Source organism: Oncorhynchus gorbuscha, linkage group LG03, assembly GCF_021184085.1.
Source record: "Oncorhynchus gorbuscha isolate QuinsamMale2020 ecotype Even-year linkage group LG03, OgorEven_v1.0, whole genome shotgun sequence".
NCBI classification, from domain to species: Eukaryota; Metazoa; Chordata; class Actinopteri; order Salmoniformes; family Salmonidae; genus Oncorhynchus; species Oncorhynchus gorbuscha.
The window spans coordinates 77,384,064-77,411,526 of NC_060175.1; the positions used below are offsets into that span (position 1 = coordinate 77,384,064).

The window sequence follows — 27,463 nt, forward strand, 5'->3', positions numbered from 1 at the left end:
AGCACAAAGGGGAATTCAAATGGAATAGAATAGAAAAGTAAACTAAACAAATGTATGAATCACCATCACTGTGTAGACTATATTTTCTTTCTCTCTCTCTCTCTCTCTCTCTCTCTCTCTCTCTCTCTCTCTCTCTCTCTCTCTCTCTCTCTCTCTCTCTCTCTTCTCTGAGACAAAAATAATGAGAGCAAGCAATGTGAACCCCATTAAAAACAACTTAATTCTCTACAAAAAAAGTTACATTTCATAATAGAAAGAAATCGAACATTCTAGATCCACTTCTTGTTCTTGAGCTAGGAGGCAGATGAGGGGAATAGCAGTTGCGCACGCGCAGAGGATCGCCACTTGGTAACGGAGGCAGCGCTGTCGGAGTGTGGACGAGAAACAAACTGCGTTGGCCGAGAAGCACGTTGCTCCAAGGAAGGACTTGCAAGTGAAGTAGGCTTCATCCACGAGAAGAAACAACTAGGAGCTCGAGGTAAGCGTCTAGTTTCTTTGTAATGTCAATATGTATCATGTCTTACACAATGTATCATTTAAATGTTAAACTACAATGACATGTTTTTGGTGGCAGACATGCTTCTTCTGTGGATATTAAACTTGTCCGCACGCGTGCGGAATGTTCTGTTTCATGATGGAGTATTGTTAGCTAATGTAACGTTTGCTAGTTACAGCAAACTCATTTGTTTACGTTAAAGTTGATAAACTCAAGTGAAGCATCGAATTGCATTGATTATTTTTGTTTGCGGCATGTTGCAACTCTTCTTCAGATATGGAGTTTTCTGTGTGTTCTCGAGCCGTGGTTAATTGCTTACTCTGCAACTAGACAGTACAGCAGAAGCAGGTCTACAAGGCCCGGGCAAAGTAAATAGCCAATTGACAGCGGCTGCGTCCTATGAAATGTCTGTCTTCGGATCTGTCATCAGCTTCTACCCAATGAGCTTATTCGACATCGGCGGCAGCTGCATTAGCAAAACGCGGACTAGCTTTTTGTTTTTACATAATTATATGGTTTTCACTGTTTAACATCATAATTACGTTATGAGGTTAACGTTAGTGAAGAAAGCGTTATTTGTAAAGGAAATAGTTGTGCGGCAGTTCTGTCGACGTTACACGCACGTTTCATCCGCGAGCTTGTTGAGTCAGATAATTATATAATCTGATCTGTCGCTGTTTTTGAGAACTCAGATTTATTAAAAAAAATGCTATTTAACGTCATCTTAAATGCGCTGTATAATTGCATTTTTTATTCTCGTTAAATCAGTTTTGTTAGAGCTTCTGAGAACGTAAACAACATTGGAACTCATTGTGCGCCATTTGCGTTACTTTTGTCAGGCTTGTTCTATCACTCAATGCTGCGCATGTCATAACAAACTACAGAGGCCTATCATGGCCAGTTTTGGTGTGATTTGCTGCTTTATAAATACTAGCAGAATGTTGTTACTTTCTATTCCTCAAAATGTATTTGATTCCAGTCGTGTCAATGCTTAAAATGGCTAAGCATCACTCATGTACAAATCAGTGTCAGAATCAGCTACACGTCTCCAACTGAAGGTGTCAGTTGCGCTGAACAAAGGAAATCCAACAGTCAGTAGACCCACTGTGGGTATTATGAAATCATTGTTTATGCTAAAATTAAACCAAGTAGCTTTTGCTTTTCATTATAGATATATTGGATTGTTTAAACTATTACCCTGCTGACAGAGAGGATTTGTTTTGTTTGTTGGTTGAAGCCGATCAACTGGCATTCTCCACAATTTATGGCCTGATTGCACAACCTCTTGCTGAAATAAGGTCTAGTCGGCATGTTTGGGAAAATATATTTGATTTGATTACTTCGAAATGAAAATGATTTTGATTTGGTGCAGCAGTTGAATGGGTGTATTCAGTCTGAGTAACAGATAAGTGCTGTTTTAGTTCTCTGCTGACAGTATCATCTGAGCCCAGACAGACATTCCCAGTCAATAAGGCTGCATTTATACAGGCAGCCCCATTTTGACCCCCCCCCCCCACCAATAATTTAACTTTTTACCAATCACATCCGATCGATTTCAGAGCTGATCTGATTGGTCCAAAGACCAGTTAGTGAAAAAAAGATCAGAATTGGGCTGCCTGACATGCACAGCCAAATGCATGCTTTAGTTCTACTTATAACCCCAGTAACACCTCGATCACACCGACAGCGTCATTGTGTTTTGATACACCAGAAGTACATTAATTTCCAATGGAACGCTGCGTTTGCCTTGCTGCATTGCAGAGGTAGATTCAGTGCGTTCTGTGTGGTGCATACGTTGGATTTATCGAACAGATGCGTAGACGGCTTGACAGAAATGGTAGTTAGAGGTGATTGTTGAACTTTTGTTGCACACATCCAGATGATGCTGTGTACCATTTTGCGCAATGACTCTGTAGGTGTGATCAAGGCTTAAGCAGTGTCAATTTACACTTTAGCTAAAAGCATGGGAGTACTGTGTTATTTTGGAGGAATAGCTGTGATCAGCACTTTTACCTGATGTGTTGTGCTGTTAAAAATTCTAGAAGAAAGTTGCTGTTGGGGTAGTAGTTAGGAATATGCATCTTTCCTTTTCAAGATGCGTATCTAGAGACATGGGCTCCGGTAGCATACAATAACGATAAGTTTTAGTTTGAAATGATTCAGTACGATTCGATGCACTAGGGCTGGGCAGTATACTGTATCTACTGGTATTGATGCACAGACCGGTTTAGGTTTTTACTTCACCTTCTATAACAGTATTTGAGTGTTTGGTTTGTTAAATGTGATTCGGTGTGTAACATCCATTTTTATAGTTTACTTTGCTACTTTGAGTCATTTCTCACTGCTCGCTTTCCACGCAGACCTAGCCCCGCCCCCTGTCACTCAAGGAGTGCATTTGTTCCTCGACCACGAAACACGTGCGTTCAGTCTGTATGGTCAATGCAGCACATGCAACAATGTTGATAACAATGCTATTTTCCCTTAGCTTCTTAACTTCTTGATGCTACCTATCCCGTTAGCAGGATAATTCTCATCAACCACCGCTGAATTGCAGAGCGCCACATTCAAACAATATTACTAAAAATATTTATATTCATGAAATCACAAGTGCAATATAGCAAAACACAGCTTAGCATTTTGTTAATCCACCAGTCGTGTCAGATTTTGAAAATATGCTTTACAGCGAAAGCAATCCAAGCGTTTAAGTTTATCGATCACTAGACAAAACATTATGAACACCTAGCATCAAAGTAGCTTGGTCGCAAAAATCAGAAAAGCAATCAAATTAATCGCTTACCTATGATCTTCGGATATTTTCACTCACAAGACTCAGTTACACAATAAATGCTCCTTTTGTTCCATAAAGATGATTTTATATCCAAAATACCTCAGTTTGTTTGGAGCGTTATGTTCAGAAATCCACAGGCTCGAGCGGTCACGACAACGCAGACAAATTCCAAATAGTATCCGTAATGTCCACAGAAACATGTCAAACGTTTGTTTATAATCAATCCTCAGGTTGTTTTTAAAATATATATAATCGATAATATCAAACGGCACTATCTTTTTCAGTAGGAGAGGGAGAGACGATGGCTGCCCAACCTCTGTTGCGCAAGCAAAACTCATGCGAACACATGACGCAATGTTATCTTTCTCGCTCATTTTTCAAAACAAAAGCCTGAAACTGTCTAAAGACTGACACCTTCAGGAAGCGATAGGAAAAGGAATCTGGTTGATATCCCTTTAAATGGAGCGAAGGCAGGCTATGGAACATGGGGCTTTCAAAATAGAAGCCACTTCCTTGTTTGATTTTCCTCAGGTTTCGCCTGCAATATCAGTTCTGTTATACTCAGACAATATTTTGACAGTTTTGGAAACTTTGGAGTGTTTTCTATCCTATTCTGTCAATTATATACATATTCTAGCATATGGGCCTGCGAAATAGGCCTTTTACATTGGGAACGTTATTTTTCCAAACATAAAAATAGTGCCCCCTAGCTGAAAGAGGTTAATATACACCCACTAGTGTTTTATAATTACCCTATTAGTTTGTTACTTACATCTGCAAAAAAATTGTTGGTCTTTTCTTACCAAGTTGGGCTTAAATTGTGTTAGCTGCTAAGCGCTATTTAGTTAGCTGGCTAGCTAGCTAATAAATGTACTGAGTCAGAGCAAAGGTAACTAGCTAAACAAGCATATAATACCAGTAATGGTGTTAACCTAAAAGAGCATGTTTGTGCAACTGCATCTTCTAAATCAAAGAGGAATATGCAAAGCATGAGTATGTTGGCTACTTCATAAAGTAGCTAAGGGAACATTCAATGTAGCCAAAGATTATAGGAAACACTTATCAACACTTTGGTTCCTACCCTGCCACAATGACTCCTCTCTGGCATTTTAATTTGTTGTCATGTCAAACACAGTGCCCATTAGAATAATCATTCTATTTCCATGATTCCAACAGTTCACCAAGGTGTTTTGCTCTAAATCTCAAGTCAAATCAAAATGGCAACATTTGGTAAAAAACAAAGCCTAGATTGTTGGCCCATATCGTGCAGCCCTACGTGGCAGTGTGGAAACGATCTCAAATGAGTGCAGTAAATGTAGAAATTGAAAATACTGAATTATTTGTACTTGAATTGAACAGTAGCCTGTTTTTTGTCTCCCCACTGGTTCTGAAATCACCATCACCCACTAATGAACTGGTCAGATTAAGTGTTTGCGCTAGTAATGTATCAATATTTATTGTTTACAAATTAGCTATGACATGGGCAGTGAATATGTAGCAAAATTTTGGATTTCGTCCGGATCTCAAAATCTAATGTTTGTGACGAGTTTAACGTTTTTACAGAGCGCTTCTTTTCTCCTCTCACTGCGGCCATGTAGTGTGCCTCGCAAAACTGATGGTTCTTTATGGAATTATCAACTTTACACTATGTATATATAAAAAATACTTTATTTTAACTTTAAAGAAAAATTATAGCTGATGTTGAACCTGAACAATCAAAATAACATTTATTTTAATCCCTGTTCAGCAGATGGCCTATATCCAAATCAGAATTGTCTCCCATAGCATATTTTTATTCCAGTGAAACACAATTTAACAGCGCATATATATCAACCTAGCAAATTACATAGGCTTTATTAGAGTCACGACCTAATGTCACCCAAGCCATTTTAGCATTTTAATGCTGAAGGTGTAGCATAGATGTGCAAGATCAGGAACAGGCCGCCTACCTTGCTTTGGTCAGCATGCGAACACTGGGCACTGTTTGACTAGATTACTGATATTGCCTGTGGTTGTTTGGCAAGCATGCAACATCGCTTGTAAATCTATGACTGTCAATGCAGTTACATCAGGCCATGCTCCAGGATGACATGCCTGAGGGGCATTTTAAATCCATGGGGGTGGCGCAACTAGTATTGCTTTAGAGCCTTAACAATATAAGGTATATTGTCCTACTGCTGTTCAAATGTACAAAAACGTACAGTGCATTCGGAAAGTATTCAGACCCCTTCTCTTTTTCCACATTTTGTTAATCTAAAATTGATTAAATTAATGTTTTTCTCATCAATCTACACACAGAACCCCATAACGACAAAGTGAAAACAGGTTTTTATACATTTGAGCAAATACCTTATTTACATAAGTATTCAGGCCCTTTGCTATGAGACTCAAAATTGAGCTCGGTGCATCCTGTTTCCATTGATCATCCTTGAGCAGTCTCTACAACTGGATTGGTGTCTACCTGTGGTAAATTCAATTGATTGGGCGTTTTTTTGGAAAGGCACACTCTTGTCTATGTAAGGTCCCACAGTTGACAGTGCATGTCGGGGCAAACACCAAGCCATGAGGTCGAAGGAATTGTCCATAGAGCGCCGAGACAGGATTGAGACAGGATTGTGTCATGGCACAGATCTGGGGAAGGGTACCAACATATTTCTGCAGCATTGAAGGTCTTAAAGAGAACACAGTGGTGCCCATTCTTAAATGGAAGAAGTTTGGAACCCCCCCTAGACTTTTCCTAGAGCTGGCCACCCGGCCAAACTGAGCAATTGGGGGAAAGGGCTTTGGTCAGGGAGGTGACCAAGAACTCGATGGTCACTGGCAGAGCTCCAGAGTTCTTCTGTGGAGATGGGAAAACCTTCCAGAAGGACAACCGTCTCTGCAGCACTCCACCAATCAGGCCTTTCTGGTAGTGGCCAGGCATAAGATACTCATTAAAAGGCACATGACAGCCTGCCTGGAGTTTGCCAAAAGGCACCTGAAGGACTCTGACCATGAGAAACAAGATTCTCTGATTTGATGATGCCAAGATTGAACTCTTTGGCCTGAATGCCAAGCGTCACATCTGGCAGAAATCTGGCACCATCCCTACGGTGAAGCATGGTGTTGACAGCATCAGGATCGAGTGGAAAGATGAACGGCGCAAAGTACAGAGAGGTCCTTGATAAAAACCTAATCCAGAGCGCTCAGGACCTGAGACTGGAGCCACGGTTAAACTTACAACAGGACAACGACCCTAAGCACACAACCAAGACAATGCAAGTCTCAATGTCCTTGAGTGGCCCAGCCAGAGCCCGGACTTGAACCCAATCAAACATCTCTGGAGGGACCTGAAAATAGCTGTGCAGCAACGCTTCCCATCCAACCTGACAGAACTTGAGAGGATCTGTAGAGAAGAATGGGAGACACTCCCCAAATACAGGTGAGCCAAGCTTGGTGTCATACCCAAGAAGACTGGCAGCGATTACAGCCTAAGGTGCTAAAACAAAGTACTGAGTAAAGTGTCTGAATACTTATGTAAATGTAATATTTTTTTTTTTATTCATCTGCAAAAAGTTCTAAACCAGTTTTTGCATTGTCATTATGGGTTATTGTGTGTAGATTAATGAGTGGGGGGAACATCCATTTCAGAATAAGGCTGTAACGTGAAAAAGTGAAGGTGTCTGAATACTTTCCAAATGCACTGTACACAATTTATACTTTCTAGTTTAAAAGTCGGTGGAAATATCTGGGGTCAAGAAACAAATGGGTTCGTCTACCAAAATGGCAACCTCAACCCCTTAAGTTACTACTGATGCTAGCTTTAGCAACGCCATTTCGCTAGCTTTAGCTGAACAACAAGACCGGATGGAGGTGGTGGCTCAACGTGCGGTTGGTGCAGCAATTCAAGGAGTAAGGGAACAAGTTGCTACCTTGAAAGATAAGTTGGACACCCACATGGGATCAGTTCGAGCGCTAATAGAAACGGTGGATTGCATTCAGACTGAGGAAAGGGGTCTAAAAAGGGATGTGAACCTCTGCACTTTGGAAGTTGAGAAGATGTGGTTCAAAATGGTGTTGTTTGAGGATCAACACAGACACAACGTGAGGGTCTCTGGGATTGCTACAAACCGGGAGGGAGGTGATAAAATTGCTTTCCTGCAATAAATCCTTCCCAAATGGATTCCCTCACTTGGTACTATTCCGATTCAAATGGAACGGGTTTACAACCAAAATGTAAAGGACAACCCCCAGACACATGGTCTTCAATGTTTTCAGATACCAAGACCGCAACAATATTCTACAAGGACCCTGTTGAAAAGGGCAAGAATGAATGCGCCCATCCAAGATGCCTGGAGAACCATACCTTGTTATGCGGACTACAGTGCCTTCACAAATCGGCGAAGAAAAGCATTTGCAGATGTCCAGAGGGAATTGTACCTGTAGGGCATACCCTCAATTCTGATCTATCCTGCCACCCTGCAACTTACTTTCAATGTTGATCAGCTCTCCTTCTGGTCTACAGGCTCCCCCTACAAGCAGTGTGCAACTGGTGCTTTTACATACATTTAAGTCATTTAGAGACGTCTTAGGAAGGGCATTCACCTTAGACATCCAGTGGGACAGTGTGCATCTAAAACTTAGGGGGGTGGGGTAAAGATGCAGCTAACCGGCTAGTTAATGTTTAATTAACTACTAAACTCTTATCCATCTTTGTTTTGGAACTTCAGGAACTTCTCCTAGTACCGGGACTGAATAAAATCTATTCCAATCACGGTATCCAAACAAAAGAACTAAAAAGTAGAAAAAAATGAAAGACTATATAGTCAAGAGAAATTACACTTGAAGGTGTGAAGCCAAACTGGAAAACAAAAGTGGTTTAGGGAAATGGACACATTAAGTGATTAACGTTAATCACCCCAAAAGCTAGCAACATCAATCTCTACTAATCACGTTAACTTCAACATACCTCCATTTAAATATCGGTGAAACTTTATTTTTTATTTTATTTAACCAGGTAGGCAAGTTGAGAACAAGTTATCATTTACAATTGCGACCTGGCCAAGATAAAGCAAAGCAGTTCGACACAACGACACAGAGTTACACATGGAGTAAAACAAACATACAGTCAATAATACAGTATAAACAAGTCTATATACGATGTGAGCAAATGAGGTGAGATAAGGGAGGTAAAGGCAAAAAAAGGCCATGGTGGCAAAGTAAATACAATATAGCAAGTAAAACACTGGAATGGTAGATTTGCAATGGAAGAATGTGCAAAGTAGAAATACAAATAATGGGGTGCAAAGGAGCTAAATAAATAAATGAAATACAGTAGGGAAAGAGGTAGTTGTTTGGGCTAAATTATAGGTGGGCTATGTACAGGTGCAGTAATCTGTGAGCTGCTCTGACAGTTGGTGCTTAAAGCTAGTGAGGGAGATAAGTGTTTCCAGTTTCAGAGATTTTTGTAGTACGTTCCAGTCATTGGCAGCAGATAACTGGAAGGAGAGGCGGCCAAATAAATAATTGGTTTTGGGGGTGACTAGCGATATAACTGCTGGAGCGTGTGCTACAGGTGGGAGATGCTAAGATAAAGGGGGACTTTATCTAGCAGGGTCTTGTAGATGACATGGAGCCAGTACTACTTTAGGTAGTCCGAAGATTGCTGCAAATTCATGGGTTCAAACAGTGAAAACATTACCATATTTTTTAAATAATACGGTACTAAATAATTACATCAAATAATGAATCCAAATAAAGTCAACATGTTGAACCAGCCTCCAGCTCCGCTAGCCAGCTAATGTTAATCCTGGGGTGCTGGATGGCAGTACATGCAGAACTGATTTCAACCATTAGTCAGACACCTGTTGATTTCTGAATTGGCCCTAGTGACTTGGATGATCAACAGACGTATAGTACGTTTTCAGTTGAGTGATGTCAGCAAATGGTGCTTCAAAGATGGGATGTCTTCATAACTCCAGACTGTTTTTGTTTTCCCGTTGAACTTATACAACGTGATGTGTGGCAATGCACTTCCTGCAGTTATGGCCAGTTCATGTGGAGATTTGACATAATGCTAGTCTCTTGTTTGGATGTTCTTCTGCTGTTCTACAGGTAGGCCTTGAATGTGCCCATGATGACCAAGACTCCTCCCGACAGAAGAGGGATCACCTTTGAGGTGGGAGCACAGCTGGAGGCTCGCGACAACCTGAAGAACTGGTCAGTGTCATTTCCATCTGATTACTGTCTGGCCAGGTTTCTAATGTTCATGTCCTATTGTTCTTGTCTACCATTATCAGTCTTATTGAACATCATAACTCTCTACTGCTCAGGTACCAGGCCAGCATAGAGAAGATCGACTATGAGGACGAGAAGGTTCTGATCCACTACCGTCAGTGGAGCCACCGCTATGACGAGTGGTTTGACTGGACCAGCCCATACCTGAGGCCCCTGGACAGGATCCAGTTGAGGAGAAAGGGTCTGCAGGACAAACGGCCCAGCTCGGTGAGAGAGACTAGTACTCTGACATAATGTTGTTATCCAAGTAGTCCCATACCCCTTCAAACATTCATCCTCCAGCTGCGTACCCCTTCTAGCACCTGTGTCACACACACTATACAATACATTTATTAAACATAAGAATGAGTGAGTTTGTCACAACCCGGCTTGTGGGAAGTGACAAAGAGCTCTTACAGGACCAGGGCACAAATAATAAGGTAATAATAATCAATAATTTTGCTCACTCTTACATGGGTATGTGGTTGCAAAGGGCATCAGTGTCTTAAATTCTTATGGCGGAACCCATTGACAACATTCCGGTGAAAAGGCAGCGTGCGAAATTCAAAAATATGTTGTAGAAATATGTAACTTTCATACATTAAGTGCAATACACCAAATGAAAAACTTTTAATTTACCCATTGTGTTCGGTTTCAAAAAGGCTTTACAGCGAAAGCACAACATGATTGTTAGGTCAGAGCCTAGTCACAAAAACACAGACATTTTCCAGCCAAAGAGAGGAAAAATGAATCACTAACCTTTGATCTTCATCAGATGACACTCGTAGGACTTCATGTTACACAATACATGTGTGTTTTGTTCGATAAAGTGCATATTTATATCCAGAAGTCTCAGTTTACATTGGCGTGTTACGTTCAGTAATGTTTTGTTTCCAAAACATCCTCTGATTTTTTTCAGAGCCACATCAATTTACAGAAATAGTCATCATAAACTTTAATATAAGATACAAGTGTTATGCACAGAATTAGAGATATACTTCTTCTTAATGCAACCACTGTCAGATTTCAAAGAAACTTTACGGAAAAAGCAAACCATGCAATAATCTGAGTACGGCGCTCAAACAACATAAATCCATACAGATATCCTCCATGTTCGAGTCAACAAAAGTCAGAAATAGCATTATAAATATTCACTTACCTTTGTTCTTCATCAGAATGCACTCCCCGGAATCCCAGTTCCACAATAAATGTTTTGGTAAAGTCCATAATTTATGTCCAAATACCTCCTTTTTGTTCACGCGTTTAGCCCAGTAATTAATGCGCGATCGCTTAGTTCAAAGTCAAAAAAGTTATTAGTTTGTAGAAACATGTCAAACGAAGTATAAAATCAATCTTTAGGATGTTTTTATCATAAATCTTCAATAATGTTACAACCGGAGAATTCCTTTGTCTTCAGAAATGTAAAGGAACTCAAGCTAACTCTCACGTGAATGTGCGTGACCAGCTCGTGACACTCTGCCAGACCACTGACTCAATCCCCTCTCATTCCCCCCTCCTTTACAGTAGAAGTATCAAACTAGGTTATAAAGACTGTTGACATCTAGTGGAAGCCTTAGGAAGTGCAATTTGGCAAAGAGTTGAACTACAAACCTCAGATTTCCCACTTCCTGTTTGGATCTTTCTCAGGTTTTCGCCTGCCATATATAAGTTCTGTTATACTCACAGATATCATTCAAACAGTTTTAGAAACTTCAGTGTTTTCTATCTAAATATACTAATAATATGCTTATACACTGCTCAAAAAAATAAAGGGAACACTAAAATAACACATCCTAGATCTGAATGAATGAAATATTCTTATTAAATCCTTTTTTCTTTACATAGTTGAATGTGCTGACAACAAAATCACACACAAATTCTCAATGGAAATCAAATTTATCAACCCTGGATTTGGAGTCACACAAAATTAAAGTGGAAAACTGCACTACAGGCTGATCCAACTTTGATGTAATGTCCTTAAAACAAGTCAAAATGAGGCTCAGTAGTGCGTGTGGCCTCCACGTGCCTGTATGACCTCCCTACAACGCCTGGGCATGCTCCTGATGAGGTGGCGGATGGTCTCCTGAGGGATCTCCTCCCAGACCTGGACTAAAGCATCCGCCAACTCCTGGACAGTCTGGTGCAACGTGGCGTTGGTGGATGGAGCGAGACATGATGTCCCAGATGTGCTCAGTTGGATTCAGGTCTGGGGAACAGTCCTTAGCATCAATGCCTTCCTCTTGCAGGAACTGCTGACACCCTCCAGCCACATGAGGAACCCAGGGCCAACCGCACCAGCATATATTCTCACAAGGGGTCTGAGGATCTCATTTCGGTACCTAATGGCAGTCAGGTTACCTTTGGCGAGCACATGGAGGGCTGTGCGGCCCCCCAAAGAAATGTCACCCCACACCATGACTGACCCACCGCCAAACCGGTCATGCTGGAGGATGTTGCAGGCAGCAGAAAGTTCTCCACGGCGTCTCTAGACTCTGTCACGTCTGTCACATGTGCTCAGTGTGAACCTGCTTTCATCTGTGAAGAGCACAGGGCGCCAGTGGTGAATTTGCCAATCTTGGTGTTCTCTGGCAAATGTAAAAACGTCCTGCATGGTGTTGGGCTGTAAGCACAACCCCCACCTGTGGACGTCGGGCCCTCATACCACCCTCATGGAGTCTGTTTCTGACCGTTTGAGCAGACACATGCACATTTGTGGCCTGCTGGAGGTCATTTTGCAGGGCTCTGGCAGTGCTCCTCCTTGCACAAAGGCGGAGGTAGCGGTCCTGCTACGGCCTCCTCCACGTCTCCTGATGTACTGGCCTGTCTCCTGGTAGCACCTCCATGCTCTGGACACTACGCTGAGACACAGCAAACCTTCTTGCCACAGCTCGCATTGATGTTCCATCCTGGATGAGCTGCACTACCTGAGCCACTTGTGTGGGTTGTAGACTCCGTCTCATGCTACCACTAGTGTGAAAGCACCGCCAGCATTCAAACGTGACCAAAACATCAGGCAGGAAGCATAGGAACTGAGAAGTGGTCTGTGGTCCCCACATGCAGAACCACTCCTTTATTGGGGGTGTCTTGCTAATTGCCTATAATTTCCACCTGTTGTCTATATTCTCCACTGGCTTCCAGTTGAAGCTCGCATCCGCTACAAGACCATGGTGCTTGCCTACGGAGCTGTGAGGGGAACGGCACCTCAGTACCTCCAGGCTCTGATCAGGCCCTACACCCAAACAAGGGCACTGCGTTCATCCACCTCTGGCCTGCTCGCCTCCCTACCACTGAGGAAGTACAGCTCCCGCTCAGCCCAGTCAAAACTGTTCGCTGCCCTGGCCCCCCAATGGTGGAACAAACTCCCTCACGACGCCAGGACAGCGGAGTCAATCACCACCTTCCGGAGACACCTGAAACCCCACCTCTTTAAGGAATACCTAGGATAAGTAATCCCTCTCACCCCCCCTTAAGTTTTAGATGTACTATTGTAAAGTGACTGTTCCACTGGATGTCATAAGGTGAATGAACCAATTTGTAAGTCGCTCTGGATAAGAGCGTCTGCTAAATGACTTAAATGTAAATGTATTCCATTTGCACAACAGCATGTGAAATTTATTGTCAGTGTTGCTTCCTAAGTGGACAGTTTGATTTCACAGAAGTGTGATTGACTTGGAGTTACATTGTTGTTTAAGTGTTCCCTTTATTTTTTGAGCAGTGTATTAGCAACTGGTACTTGCAGTAGCATGCAGCATGCAGTACTCTGGGCACGCTTTTCATCCAAATGTGAAAATGCTGCCCCCTATCCCAAACAGGTTAACAGTGCGATTTGCCAAGGCAAGAAACTGTGAGCTCAGCCCTATCCAGAAATCTGTCAGTGGCTTCTGATTTAAATTCACAGAACTGCTTGTTTCAATTTCGATGAGGCTCTCTTGTTCAGAAATCGGTAAGTGGACTGGAGGCAGGGCATGAAAGGGATAACAAATCCCGTTTGTCGTCCATTTTGGGAAAGTACCTGCGTCATTGAGTACCCAGCTCACTTGCGTCACTATATCACATTTGACATTGTCCGTAAGCTTGTTCATTTGCACACAAATCATACAATGATGGAAAGACCTGTCTGTTGTCCTTGTTAATGCAGACAGAAAACTGCTCCAACTTATTTATTTATAGCCTTAATTTTATCCCGCACATTGAATATAGTTGCGGAGAGTCCCTGTAATCCTAAATTCAGATCATTTAGGCCAGGGGTCCCCAAACTTTTTCCTGTGAGGGCCACATAACTTTTCCCTTCTCTGATGGGGGGCCGGTGTCAGTTAGTAACAGAAAAAGTGTGACGATCGTAGGGGAGCTTAAAAAATGTATTGTTTTCCAGAAAGCCACACATAACCAAATAACCCTTTCCAGGTTCTTTACAGAAAAAAAGTCAGGAAACAAATAATAACACTATTAATGAAATAAATAATAACTAAATAACCCTCTCTGAGTTCTTCACAGAAAAAACAGGAAATAAATAATAACTAAATAACTCTCTGGGTTCTTCATAGAAAAAAAAGCCATGGAACATTAACTTTCTGTCGTGCCATGCACAATCTTAACAGATAAAAGTTCAGCTCAGTTGTCAGAGCAGAATCTCTCTGACACATATGAGCAGTCTCTTAAAGTTCTTGTGTTCCTTCCTTATAATCCTTTTGTAGGTTCCAGTAGGCTTGTAGACACTGCTGTTTGCAGCTCTCTCTCATCAACTTCCCTGTGAAAACCACAAAAGAAGCAGGTTGAGAAACTGAACTAAGTGATACAGCACCTACACAGCACAATACATTTCACTACCAGTATGGTTGTAAAGATGGATTTTATCCCAGTAGATTTTATTATGATTATATTTGTTTATGCTCAGAATGACTCATTCAAGTCAGAAAAGTGAGCTTACCTATGTATGTTCATCAGTGTGAACTGTGGGCCTGCATCTGGCTGGTGAGAAGTTGAATATCAGGTTCCATTCTAGTTACAGCCAGTCTCAAGCACTGATGCAAATGTTCATCTGTCAATCTTGATCTCATCGGGGTTTTCAGCAGTTTCATGCGAGAAAAGGTTTTCTCGCAGATATACGTGCTGCCAAAAACTGTGGACATTTTCATTGCGTGTTTTTTGATGTTTGGATATGTGTCGTTTGGGAGGGCGGCATAGAAGTCAATGAGACTGTTGGGCTTGAATGCGTCTTTCAGAACATCAGTTCTGTAACTCAGCCAACTCAAACTGATATGAAGGCTGGGCTTCATCAATGTCGGCAACAAAGGGGTTCTGAAAAAGACGGATTTCTTTTGCATGAACATGTAGTTCACTGAATCGCACACCGAACTCCGCCTTCAGCATTTCCAGTGCTTCCACGCACTTTTCAGCTGGGAACGGGACCGCTGGGTTCTCTGTCGACAGGTTTTGGGTAGCAGGAAGATGGACGAAGTTGCGCTTTTTCACTTGTTCCAAAAGCAGCGCTAATTTCACCTCAAATGCTTTTATGTGTGAATACATGTCGCAAATGAGTTTCCCCTCGCCTTGTAGCTGCAAGTTAAGACTGTTAAGTATTTCTGTCACGTCTGTTAAAAATGCGAGGTGCCATTTCCATTTTGGGTCGATCAGCTCTGGGACCGTTTTGTCTTTTAAATGAAGAAATGCGTTAATTTCGGGTAGCAGCTCGTAAAAACGCCTCAAAACTCTGCCCCGGCTCAGCCATCGGACCTCTGTGTAGTACAGCACATCTCCGTGCGTAGACTCCAGTTCAGACAGGAATTATTGGAACTGCCTGTGTTTAAGTCCCTTTGCTCTGATGAAGTTTAAGCACGACACCACAACCTTCATTACAGAATCCCACGTCAACACTTTGCAGCACAGTGCTTGCTGGTGAATTAGGCAGTGGACTCGTAGCGGGGCGGTGAGACCCCTTTTTTCCAACTCCCGGTTCATGCATCCTATTAGACCGCGAGTTTCGCCCACCATGCTAGGAGCCCCGTCAGTCGTGATGCTAGCTAGCTTTGACCAGTCCAGGTCCAACTTCTCCATGGTTTGACACACTTTGTCAAAAATATCCTCTCCCGTTGTAGTCCCTTTGAGACTTTGGAGGGCTGCCAGCTCCTCGCATATCTCAAAGTTTGCGCTAACTCCACGAATAAAAATGAGCAGTTGCGCTGTGTCTTGCACGTCCGTGCTCTCATCCAGTGCTAATGAAAAAAAGTCAAATTCTTTCGTCTTCTGCTGCAGCTGGGCATATACATTACTCCCGATTTCTTCAACGCGTCTGGTGATTGTACTCGCTGACAGACTTACGGCATTAAATGCATCTTTCTTCTCGGGACACACCTCCTCCGCGACAGCATCCATACATTTCTTAACAAACTCTCCGTCAGTGAAAGGCTTACCGCTTCTTGCTATCAGTTTAGCAACCCGAAAGCTGGCCCGAACGGATGCCTGGTTCAGCTGAGCTTGGCGTACAAATGTATTCTGCTGAGATAGTAGTCCACTTTTTAGCTTTGAGAGTTTGTCTGCTCGTATTTGGCCTTGCAAGCTATCGTACTTGTCTTTGTGACGGGATTCATAGTGTCGGCGAAGATTGTATTCTTTGAATACCGCCACCGTCTCTTGACAGATGAGACAAACAGCCTTTTCTTTGCATTGAACAAAAAAATAATCGTTTGTCCACTGCAGGTTAAATACCCTGCATTCTGAATCAATTTTTCTCTTACCTAACCTTTTCGCCGTTATTCCGTTCTCTCTTTGACAGGGCCGGGCCTAGGATTTTTTTTCTGGAGGCCAAATAGGAAAAAAATTCGATAGAGTCTCTGGTATTGTTCAGAGGGCCGGGCCAAATGTGCTGACGGGCCGTATCCGGCCCGAGGGCCGTAGTTTGGTGACCACTGATTTAGGCAAAGAAAAAACATAATCCATTTAAGCCAGTTGTCTGAGAAACTCGTCATCATGCAAGCTGTCAGACAAGTGGAAATTATGGTCAGTAAAGGGAACTTTAAGCTCATTTCTCAATTCAAAATACCTTGCCTCTTGATAACCAGCGTATATTGTAAAAGTGTTACATGGTCTCTGCCCATATCAATGCATAATGCAGAAAATACCCGAGAGTTCAGGGGCCTTGCTTTTAAAAAGTTAACCATTTTAATGTAGTGTCCAAAACGTCTTTCAAGCAGTCAGGCATTCCCTTGGCAGCAAGAGCCTCTCGGTGGATGCTGCAGTGTACCCAAGTGATGTCGGGAGCAACTGCTTGCACGCGCATTACAACTCAACTATGTCTCCCTGTCATGTCTTTTGTGCAATCAGTACAGATACCAAGACATCTTGACCACAAGTCCATTTTATGTCACAAAGCTGTCCAGTACTTTAAAAATATCCATTCATGTTGTCCTGGTTTGCAGAAGAGGATGTCTTCCTTAATTGACCCCCCCATAAACTTAACGTACATATACCAGGAGCTGTGTCAGGCCCGCCACGTCTGTCTCATCCAGCTGTAACATATAATTTACTGGCTTGTATGTGAAGCAGTAATTGTTTCAAAACATCTACTGCCATGTCACTGATCCGTTGTGAAACAGTGTTTGATGAAGGCATAGTCTGTATAGTTTGTTGGCCTCTTCCTGGCAGCAGGAAGAATGAAGTCCTCCATAATAATGGTATGGGGCTTGCCTGTCCTAGCCACTTGGTAGCTCACATTATAAGACTCTTCCAGCCCCTTCTTATTAATGGTATATGTTGCTTTTTTACAAGTCTTACTACTCGAGAGCCGTCTTAAAATCTCGCTCAAACTCCCGTGGCTTATTTTTCAAATTGTCATGTTTAGTTTCTAATTGTCTGCGCAAGAGTGAAGGTTTCCCATGAGAGAGTAACAGTTATGGGCTTTTTTATTTATTTTTTATTTGTATTTTTACACAATTACATGTAGATTAAAACAATTTTTTTAAACTTTTATATTTGTTGTACCCCCGACGGCATTGCGCGTACCCCATTTAGGGAATACCTGCCCTAGACGATATCAGACGTTAACGCAGAAAACCTAAGATTAAACTGATTAGACGACGACCACAGAGTCTGGTTGAACTTCAGATTAGTGTTTAACCTTTCTTTCCCTTCCAGGTGTTTCGGGTGAATGAGAAAGTCTTGGCCTGTTGGGTAGACTGCCACTACTATCCTGCTAAGGTTCTGGAAGTCAAAAGAGATGGTGGGTCCTACACTTCCACTGGATGGAATCAAATGTTTAATCCGAAATGCATTGCATTCTAGTTACATTGGACAAATATTCTGACCACGTTTGTTCTCTCTTCAGCTTCCTACACTGTGAAGTTTTTCGATGGAGTTGTCAAGACTCTTAAGCCAAACAAAGTAAAGCCATATAAGAAAGAGGTGAGAGCTCCATGTGATTGTTAGTTCATAGTGTGAGAGGATGGTTGATGGGGTTACCTTACAGTTTTCTGTCTCAATGTGAATAGAATGGGAAGGCCAGGGAGAGGGACAGAAGTCAACGTGAGCAGAGCAGTGGGAAAGAGGAGAACGGGAAAGCCCTGAGCGACGAATCCAAAAGCGGCTCTTCAGACCTGGATGGAGAGAGCAACGGAGAGGAAAAGGAGAGAAGAGAAGACGGAGAGGAAAAAACGCTGAATGGCAACTTTGAGACCTGTGGACAGAAAGGGAGCCTAAACGGAGAAAAGGGGGCAGGAGGAGGGAAGAGAGAAGAGCCACAAACCAAAGAGAATGGGCAGGTTGTCCAAACTAAATCGGAAGATGTGAATGTAGAAGGGGAGCGAGTGATGCGCAGTACCAAACAACAGGGGGAGAAGAAAGAAGATTGCGCATCGGGACAGAGTCCCCAGCTGCCCAGGGGGAACCGGTACCGACCCTCTGAAGGTATGTAAGTTACTGTAAGGCTTGGACAGTGAAACAATGGAAAACTCTTTAAAACCTTTCAGAATCATTAGATTGAAATTGAAAGTGTCCCATGGTTGTGCTCAAGTCCTAACGGGGAAGGAAAGATGATAGCTTGGCTTATGGCTTCGCTTTTGTGAAAGTTAAATTGAATCGTTAGAGCGTATTAGGACCGGTTCAGTATCTTGTTGCTTGATGGTTAAGTGAATTAATTCCGTCTCACTGACCTTTCGGTTCTTGTTGTTTACAGAAAGTCAACGTGAATTGAGGAAGAGGAGGGTGTCTCTTGTACAGATGCCACCACCAAAGAGGAGAAGGCCAGACACAAGTAAGGGTCTGCATCTAAACTATGACTTGTTGCGTGTTACTGACATTCAAAGCCCTATGTCCTTTGTTTATAACTCCTGCCCTTCCCTCTCCAGACAGAAACAGCCAGTCTCAGCAAGCAGGATCAGATTCCGTCCCAGCGTCCCCAGCATTAACTCCAGACCAGACAAACACCCAGACACCCACAGACGCTGGTATCGAAGCCCCATCAGATATAGGTAAATAAGATGGAGATGAATATGCTCATAAATAAGACAATCAGCAGGTGTTTAGGAGACTTCTTGAGCTGTCCTAACAACTTCTGCATATTTGAATATGGGTAGGAGTGCTGCTATAGGATACATTTAGCTTTTTAGATAATAATGAGTAACAGAACTTGGACAGGGGGGACCTGATCCTAGATCAGCACTCGGACTGAGTAGCTTTATGAATACAAAAAGCTACAGTTGATCTATTGTGTGTTTCTTTACAGAATCAATACTGAAACGCCAAGTCCATCTGCCTACCACCCACAAGTACAGCAGAGAGCCATGTGAGTACAGCCTCATTCACACACACACACACACACACACACACACACACACACACACACACACACACACACACACACACACACACACACACACACACACACACACACACACACACACACACAACTTCCATTAAATGACATGTTGTTCCTTGTATCTCTACCTTAGTGTATCGAGTCATCAAAAACCAGCCGCCCCCAATCCTCTCCATTGAACTGGACCACAACCCCTTCAAGTGCAAGGCCCCTGGCTGTCTGAAGTCCTTCCGGAAGGCCTCTCTCCTGCACTACCACGTCAAGTACTACCATGCAGACAGCGAGCATGCCTCTGAGGGCAGCATGCAAACCCAGGCCTCAGAGAAGCAGGTTGGCTCTCAGGAGACACCCAGGAGGAGACGCACCATGTCAGGTTCTATACGTGAGTAGTAGCACTCCGCCCCATGGATCAACAAACCTGAGCTCAATCATACTACAGTTACAGTTGAAGTCGGAAATGTACATACACTTAGGTTGGTGTCCTTAACTCGGTTTTTCAAACACTCCACACATTTCTTGTTAATCTTGTGACTCTCAAACCCGGGTCCGGGAGCGTAATCACTGCCTGACACTAATTAGCATAACGCAACGGACATAAAACTTCCTAGAAAATCTTCCTATACATGACAAATCACAAGTGAAATCGATTGGAACACAGCTTAGCCTTTTGTTAATCACCCTGTCATCTCAGATTTTCGAAATATGCTTTACAGCCAAAGCTAGACAAGCATTTGTGTAAGTTTATCGATAGCCTAGCATAGCATTATGCCCTGCTAGCAACAGGCAACCTTGTCACAAATCAGAAAAGCAATCTAATTAAATAGTTTACCTTTTTAACTTCGGATGTTTTCATTCACGAAACTCTCAGGTAGATAGCCAAAGTTCATTTTTTCCCAAAATATTATTTTTGTAGGCGAAATAGCTCATATCAACCGGGACAGTTGGTTTCTCAGGAGAAGCGATTGGAATAATGGCTACCTCTGTACTTTAGGTGAGATTTTCTCCGGGAGCATCATGTGACCACTTGCGCAATGTAGCCCCCTACGGGTGTTCTTCAACATAAATGCGTAAAACTATGTCACAATGCTGTAGACACCTTGGGGAATACGTAGAAAGCGTAAGCTGGTTCATAGCATATTCACAGCTCAATAGGGACTCATTGGCACGCAGCGCTTTCAAAATATGGGGCACTTCCGGATTGGATTTGTCTCAGGCTTTTGCCTACAACATCAGTTCTGTTATACTCACATAGAATATCTTTACAGTTTTGGAAACGTTAGTGTTTTCTATCCTAAGCTGTCAATTATATGAATATTCTAGCTTCTTGTCCTGACAAAATATCCCGTTTTTAAAACGGGGACGTTTTATTCCTCCAAAAAATGAAAATACTGCCCCTAGAGTCGCAACAGGTTAACAAACTATAGTTTTGGCAAGTCTGTTAGGACATCTACTTTGCGCATGACACAAGTAATTTTTACAACAATTGTTTGCAGACAGATTATTTAACTTATTCACTGTATCACAATTCCAGTGGGCCTGAGATTTACATACACTAAATTGACTGTGCCTTTAAACAGCTTGGACAATCCTAGAAAATGATGTCATGGCTTTAGAAGCTTCTGATAAGCTAATTGACATCATTTGAGTTAATTGGAGGTGTACCTGTGGATGTATTTCAAGGCCTACCTTCAAACTCTGTGCCTCTTTGCTTGACATCATGGAAAAATCTAAAGAAATCAGCCAATACCTCAGAAAAAAAATTGTAGACCTCCAAGTCTAGCTCATCTTTGGGAGAAATTTCCAAGCGCCATGTTCATCTGTACAAACAATAGTACGCAAGTATAAACACCATGGGACCACACAGCCATCATACTGCTCAGGAAGGAAATGCATTCTGTCTCCTAGAGATGAATGTACTTTGGTGCAAATCAATCCCAGAACAAAGGACCTTGTAAAGATGCTGGAGGAAACTGGTACAAAAGTATCTATATCCACAGTTAAACGAGTCCTATATCGGCATCACCTGAAAGGCTGCTCAGCAAGGAAGAAGCCACTGCTCCAAAACTGCCATAAAAAAGCCAGACTACAGTTTGCAACTGCAAATGAGGACAAAGATGTACTTGTACTTTTTTTGGAGAAACTGGTCTGATGAAACAAAAATAGAACTGTTTGGCCATCATGACCATCGTTATGTTTGGAGGGAAAAGGGGGAGGCTTGCAAGCTGCAGAACACCATCACATCCGTGAAGCACGGGGGTGGCAGCATCATGTTGTGGAGGTGCTTTGCTGCAGGAGGGACTGGTGTACTTTACAAAATAGATGGCATCATGAGGGAGGAAAATGATGTGGATATATTGAAGAAACATCTCAAGACATCGGTCAGGAAGTTAAAGCTTAGTCGCAAATTTTATTTTTTTATTTTACCTTTATTTTACTATGCAAGTCGGTTAAGAACAAATTCTTATTTTCAATGAAGGCCTAGGAACAGTGGGTTAACTAACTGCCTGTTCAAGGGCAGAACGACAGATTTTGTACCTTGTCAGCTCGGGGATTTTAACTTGCAATCTTTCGGTTACTAGTCCAATGCTCTAACCACTAGGCTACCCTGCCGCTCCAGGGTCTTCCAAATGGACAAATGGACCCCGAGCATACTTCCAAAGTTGTGGCAAAATGGCTTAAGGACAACAAAGTCAATGTATTAGTGGCCATCACAAAGCCCTGACCTCAATCCTATAGAAAATTTGTGGGCAGAATGAAAATTTGTGGGCAGAACTGAAAAAGTGTGTGTGAGAAAGGAGGCCTACAAACCTGACTCCGTTACATCAGCTCTGTCAGGTGGAATGGGCCAAAATTCACCCAATTTATGGTGGGAAGCTTGTTGAAGGCTACCTGAAATGTTTGACCCAAGTTCAACAATTTAAAGCCAATGCTACCAAATACTAATTGAGTGTATGTAAACCTCTGCCCCCTGGGAATGTGATGAAAGAAATAAAAGCTGAAATAAAGCATTCTCTCTGCTGTTATTCTGACATTTCACATTCTTAAAATAAAGTGGTGATTCTAATGGACCTAAGGCAGGGAATTTTTACTAGGATTAAATGTCAGGAATTGTGAACAACTGAGTTTAAATGTATTTGGCTAAGGTGTATGTAATCTTCCGACTTCAACTGTACGTTATTAACTGACCCAGTTGCTTGTGTGCTGTATATCCATCCATGAACAATAGATCCATCACATTTTATCTCTGTGCATTGCTCCACTGTACCACAGACTCTCCCCTGGGTGACAGGCAGGCTGCTAATGGGATGAACAGTAATCGTCGGAGATCACTGAGTGAGAAACGGAAGGAGAACCAGCAAACCAACAGCAGACCCCATGAAGAAAGAGAATGGAGCGCCAGTGAAACTGGTGAGGGACATTTTTATCTCCGATTTTTACCATCGTTCTTGACTGAGAATATCAACTTGGGTGTTGAACTACTTTTTATATCCCTGCTTTGCTTACTCAGTTATTTTGTTTACTTCAGGGGAAAAGATTAGAGGGAAGACTGAAAGAGACTTCCTCTTCAATAAACAGAAGAAAAGGAAGAAGACTGGGAGGTCCAAGTCAGGTAAAATGTTGTTGAGTGACAAAATAAGTGTGTCTGGAGCCTTTATCAGTTGACAGTACTTCTTTAGTGGAATCTGATTTGCCTAAATCTATCTGCCTTTAGAAAGCTGGCCACATTCTAACAAAATATATATTTGGTTTGTAATTCTCAGTTAATGTTCCAGATGATTCAGTATTCCACATGAGCTTTGAATGTACTGACCCAGTCTCAAACCTGCATGTGCTTTCCCCCCTGACAGAGAATACGAATGGTGAGGAGAACATAGGCATCTCCTTATTTAACTCCACTCAGTCCAATCTGGTATCCAAATTCTCCCTCTTGCACAAACACAAGTTATCTTACGACTCAAGTCCAGAACACATCACAGATCAGGTGCAAGAAGACGGTGGGTACCAAGACCTTACATCTTCTTTATACTCCTCACTCTGTCCTTTTTGCTTTATTCAGGTTAGCTATTATTCCCAATCCTCCTTCCTCTCCACTCAGGCTTGAAGTGGTATCATCATGTTTTAGGGCCCTAGTGTTGTCCTATAATCAGCTAATTTAAAATATTTTAAAATGTTAGCCTGATTGTCAAACTACAAATGCTTGGCATATTTGTTTTTCGGTCCACTCAAAATCAGACAATTATGTCAACTAAACATGGTTTTGCTTTCGATCCTCTGAATAGATGAAAGTGATTGGTCCACTGTCAGTGCTGAGTGGAGTGATGAGTACATGGAGGCGGAGTTGGATGTGACCACTCCCATGTCGGAACAGAATGTATCCATGGTGACCAAGGGCTCTGACACAGTGCGCTGTGTCTGTGAGGTGGAGGAGGAGAATGATTTCATGATTCAGGTGAAGCACACAGAGACTCACGTTAGTCACAGAAGAACCTTTAACACAACACTGTTTTGTTGCTTTTAGTTTTTCACGTGTTTTTTCCATTGCATAATCATATGTGAAGTGACAATGCCCTGTCCCTTTCCTAGTGTGATGAATGTCTGTGCTGGCAGCATGGCACCTGCATGGGCCTCTTTGAGCACAATGTGCCTGACACTTATAGCTGCTACATTTGCAGAGACCCACCAGGTAATCACACAGTAAACACCTCAATATAGTATTAGATCGCCAATGGGTTTCCGGTCTTTGACAGTGTACATGAACGTATCTTGCCTGTTCTCTCAGCCCAGAGACCGAGCCAGCGTTACTGGTATGACAGGGATTGGCTGAGCAGTGGTCACATGTATGGCCTGTCTTTCCTGAATGAGAACTACTCCCACCAGAACAGGAAGAAGTTAACGGCCACTCACCAGCTCCTGGGTGACGTTCACCATGTCTTTGAGGTGCTCAACGGCCTGCAGCTTAAGATGAGCATCCTCCAGTGAGTACAATGGAAGTTACTGCAAATACTTCCCATATATGTAATGTTTCACCATTTTGGGTGTGACTGGTTCTTGGATGATCCATCTTCAGTGGCTGTGAATTAGCTCTCACCTCGCTCTATCGTCCTCTACAGGACTCAGACACACTCTGACCTGAAGCTGTGGTGCCAGCCCTGGAAGCAGGAGGAGAAGCTTGGTATGAGCTGCAGTATGGCGACCAGCAGGACCCCTTCACCTGCAGCCAACGACCGAGAGGGAGGCGAAGCGCTAAAGGCAATGTCAGTCTCCGCCCTCTCTGAGAAGGCCAAAAGGGTTCAGATGAGCCCAACATCCTTCCAGGACTCGAACGCTTCCTACATCAGCAGTGAGCACTGCTACCAGAAACCGCGAGCGTACTACCCAGCGGTGGAGCAGAGGCTGGTGGTGGAGACACGGGGAGGCTCTGAGCTGGAGGACAGTCTGAGGAGCACAGAGAACCTGCTCGAACAGGAGCAACGCTATGGTGGCCCACTGGACCCAGACAGAGCCAAACTGTACCCCAGCTCCCTGCTGCAGGACCGGGCCAAGATTCACCCCATTACCCTACAACCAGACGAGGTCTGTACTCTTTCTCTAAAATGATTGTATGGTGAAACAAGTGGTGAAGAGATGTTAGCCGTAAGCTAAAGTCGCTGGATTTATGACAAACCAGTTTCCATTTGACTTAGATGGCTTGTTTTGTTCTTTTTCCAGGGTCTGGATTTGTATAAGAAGGTGTATGTGGGTAGGGAGAGTGAAGTAGAGGTGAAGACTGAAGAGGCTGAACCCAGCCCAGACATAAAGCCAGACCCAGAAAAAGACTATGTGCTGCATCAGCAGTGGCAGATCAACCTTTTGGATCACATAGAGGCCATGCAGAACCAAGTCACACACAGGATGGACCTCATTGAGAAAGAGCTCGATGGTGAGACTTACGCCACACAGATTCTTCATTTATAAAGATACTCAAAAAAAATCCTGTCGAAGAAAGATACATTTCTCATGGATGTAAGGTTTATAGAACTCTTATTTCTCGCTCTTTCGGTCTCTCCCCTTTTCTTCTACCTCCTTCTGATGATTTATCTGCAGTGTTGGAGAGTTGGCTTGACTACACAGGGGAACTGGAGCCTCCCGACCCGTTGACCCGGCTGCCTCAGCTCAAACACCGTATCAGACAGATGCTCACAGACCTGGGCACGGTGCAGCAGATCTCCCTCTGCTCCTCCTAAACATGAGGGCGCCACTGAGCTCAGCACTTCACCACATGCATCCATGTATGGTATCTTGCAACAATGATACAGGATAAATTGGACTACTTTTCTGAAATGCAAGAAAAATAAGAACATAACCATGTTCAGCGCTTTTGATTGTAAGTTAACTCATCCTAATAATGTAGTTCTTGTAAAAAATGATTAATACTTGCTTTGTTTTTGCTAAAATAATCTATCTGCTTTTTTGATTAAAGTTCATGAATGACTTTGCTAAAAGGTTCAAATAAGGTTGAAATGTAGGCCACTATAGGCTTCATTCTACTGTAATTCTATTAAGATTTGTGTTACCTTACCAATTTTTGTTCAATGTAAGCAAATAGGATTTGATGTAGATATTCAAGTTCAAATGCATATTTTGGATCAGGGTTGCAGTTAAATGCATATTTTAAAAAATAGCTTAATGATGTGTTTTAAGATCATAAAATAAGTATTGAAAAAGAGCGAAAGTTTCTTTTTTAAAGGGAGGGAAACTATTTTCATATTTGCAAATAAATATTGTCCTGTCTTGAACTAGTCCAGAATGTTCTTGAACTTAATAAATGTTCCCTTCCTCATAAATATTGATGTAGTACAGTAAGAGTTATTCTTTAAAGTACATTGTTTGCAAAAGCCTCAATGTTGGCAAACTAGATTTTGTAAATTGTAATATTTCTCAGATTTTTAGATATTTAGTTGTGATGTTTGGTTTTTTGTATGTTAGAGAAGTCAATCTTACTGGTTAAGTATCCAGAACTTATTTCATGTTTTTCCATGTGGGCACTGTGCTCTTGTCTTTATTTATTGTGATTCAGAATTTAATTCATGGTTTTTCTTTTTTTTTCTCTTTGTCACACAGTAAGTAATGTGTATGGCACAAGGTGCATAGAGTATAGGACTGTCACAGTATATTTAGTACTGCAATACCTAGTACATGGCCTGTACACTAGTGACTGATGGGTCAGCTTTTCTGTTCACCCGCAATTTCTATTGACTCATCCGCAATTGCTAATAACCCATCTGTAACCACCCGACTGTCCTAAAGAGAAAATCTGAGACCCGCACCCGACCCTAACCTGTAAATATAGAAAGATGTGTAGGTCCCTTTTTCTCTTGAACAATTACATTTTTGTTAAACATTTCTTGAACATTTAGGCCTATTGAATGCCTAATGTTTTGTAGATGTTTTTTATTTTTCTCCCCCAAACAGTAGCCCAACTTGGCACCTTGCGCAAACTTACGCACTATTGCTCGATTAAAAATAAAATAACCTCTACGTAGCCTATAGATATGAATTATACATGTATGAATTCTTTATCTTTGCATGTGAAATGGGTATTGGACATCTGACTTTATTTTGACCCATTTCAGACTTCTTTGTTGTCCCTTACTGTTTGTTTGAATGGTTAATATTTTATTTCAGCTGTACGTTGGCATACAGTGTCAGTTATTTAGATTGTTTTTCAAGAGTACTGAGATGTAGCTTTACCCAGAGTCCCAACACTAGAATGGTGCTGTTTTTAAACTAGTAAAGGTGCAGTAACTCCAGTCAACTGTGGTATTTTGGACGCAGCATACTGCACTGGAACTGCACTCTTTTTATAAGGGTTTGTTTAAGAAATAATTATTTCAGATTTCCATGCAAGAAAATAAACCAGTTTTATCTAAATTACCTGTAATCTGTATGTTGTTACTCTTGAAATGTGGTGAATGAATCAGACTAATACACTATATACAAAAGTATGTGGACACTCCTTCAAATTAGTGGATTTGGCAATTTCAGACACACCCGTTGGTGTATTAAATTGAGCACACAGCCATAGTATCTCCATAGACAAACATTGGCAGTAGAATGGCCTTGCTGAAGAGCTTAG

At 42.2% G+C, this 27,463-nt stretch overlaps 1 protein-coding gene across 4 annotated transcripts; it reads left to right on the forward strand.

Moving 5' to 3' along the window:
* The first annotated feature begins 323 nt into the window (after positions 1 to 323).
* Positions 324 to 27,261, forward strand: LOC124031950 (PHD finger protein 20-like). Of its 4 annotated transcripts, none has more exons than XM_046343794.1 (19): positions 324 to 478; positions 9,378 to 9,482; positions 9,596 to 9,767; positions 17,670 to 17,754; positions 17,860 to 17,936; positions 18,023 to 18,437; positions 18,706 to 18,789; positions 18,878 to 19,000; positions 19,255 to 19,314; positions 19,481 to 19,729; positions 22,618 to 22,755; positions 22,874 to 22,957; positions 23,196 to 23,342; positions 23,628 to 23,797; positions 23,932 to 24,031; positions 24,128 to 24,323; positions 24,459 to 24,921; positions 25,057 to 25,267; positions 25,432 to 27,261. In XM_046343794.1, exons 2-19 carry the CDS (start codon positions 9,397 to 9,399, stop codon positions 25,569 to 25,571), a joined length of 3,000 nt encoding a protein of 999 aa, XP_046199750.1. In that variant the 5' UTR covers positions 324 to 478; positions 9,378 to 9,396; the 3' UTR covers positions 25,572 to 27,261. The 4 variants fall into 4 exon arrangements, with proteins under 4 accessions (XP_046199750.1, XP_046199752.1, XP_046199751.1 ...); XM_046343796.1 differs by having other exon boundaries at positions 23,196 to 23,207; XM_046343795.1 differs by having other exon boundaries at positions 18,706 to 18,783.
* The last annotated feature ends 202 nt before the right edge of the window (positions 27,262 to 27,463 follow it).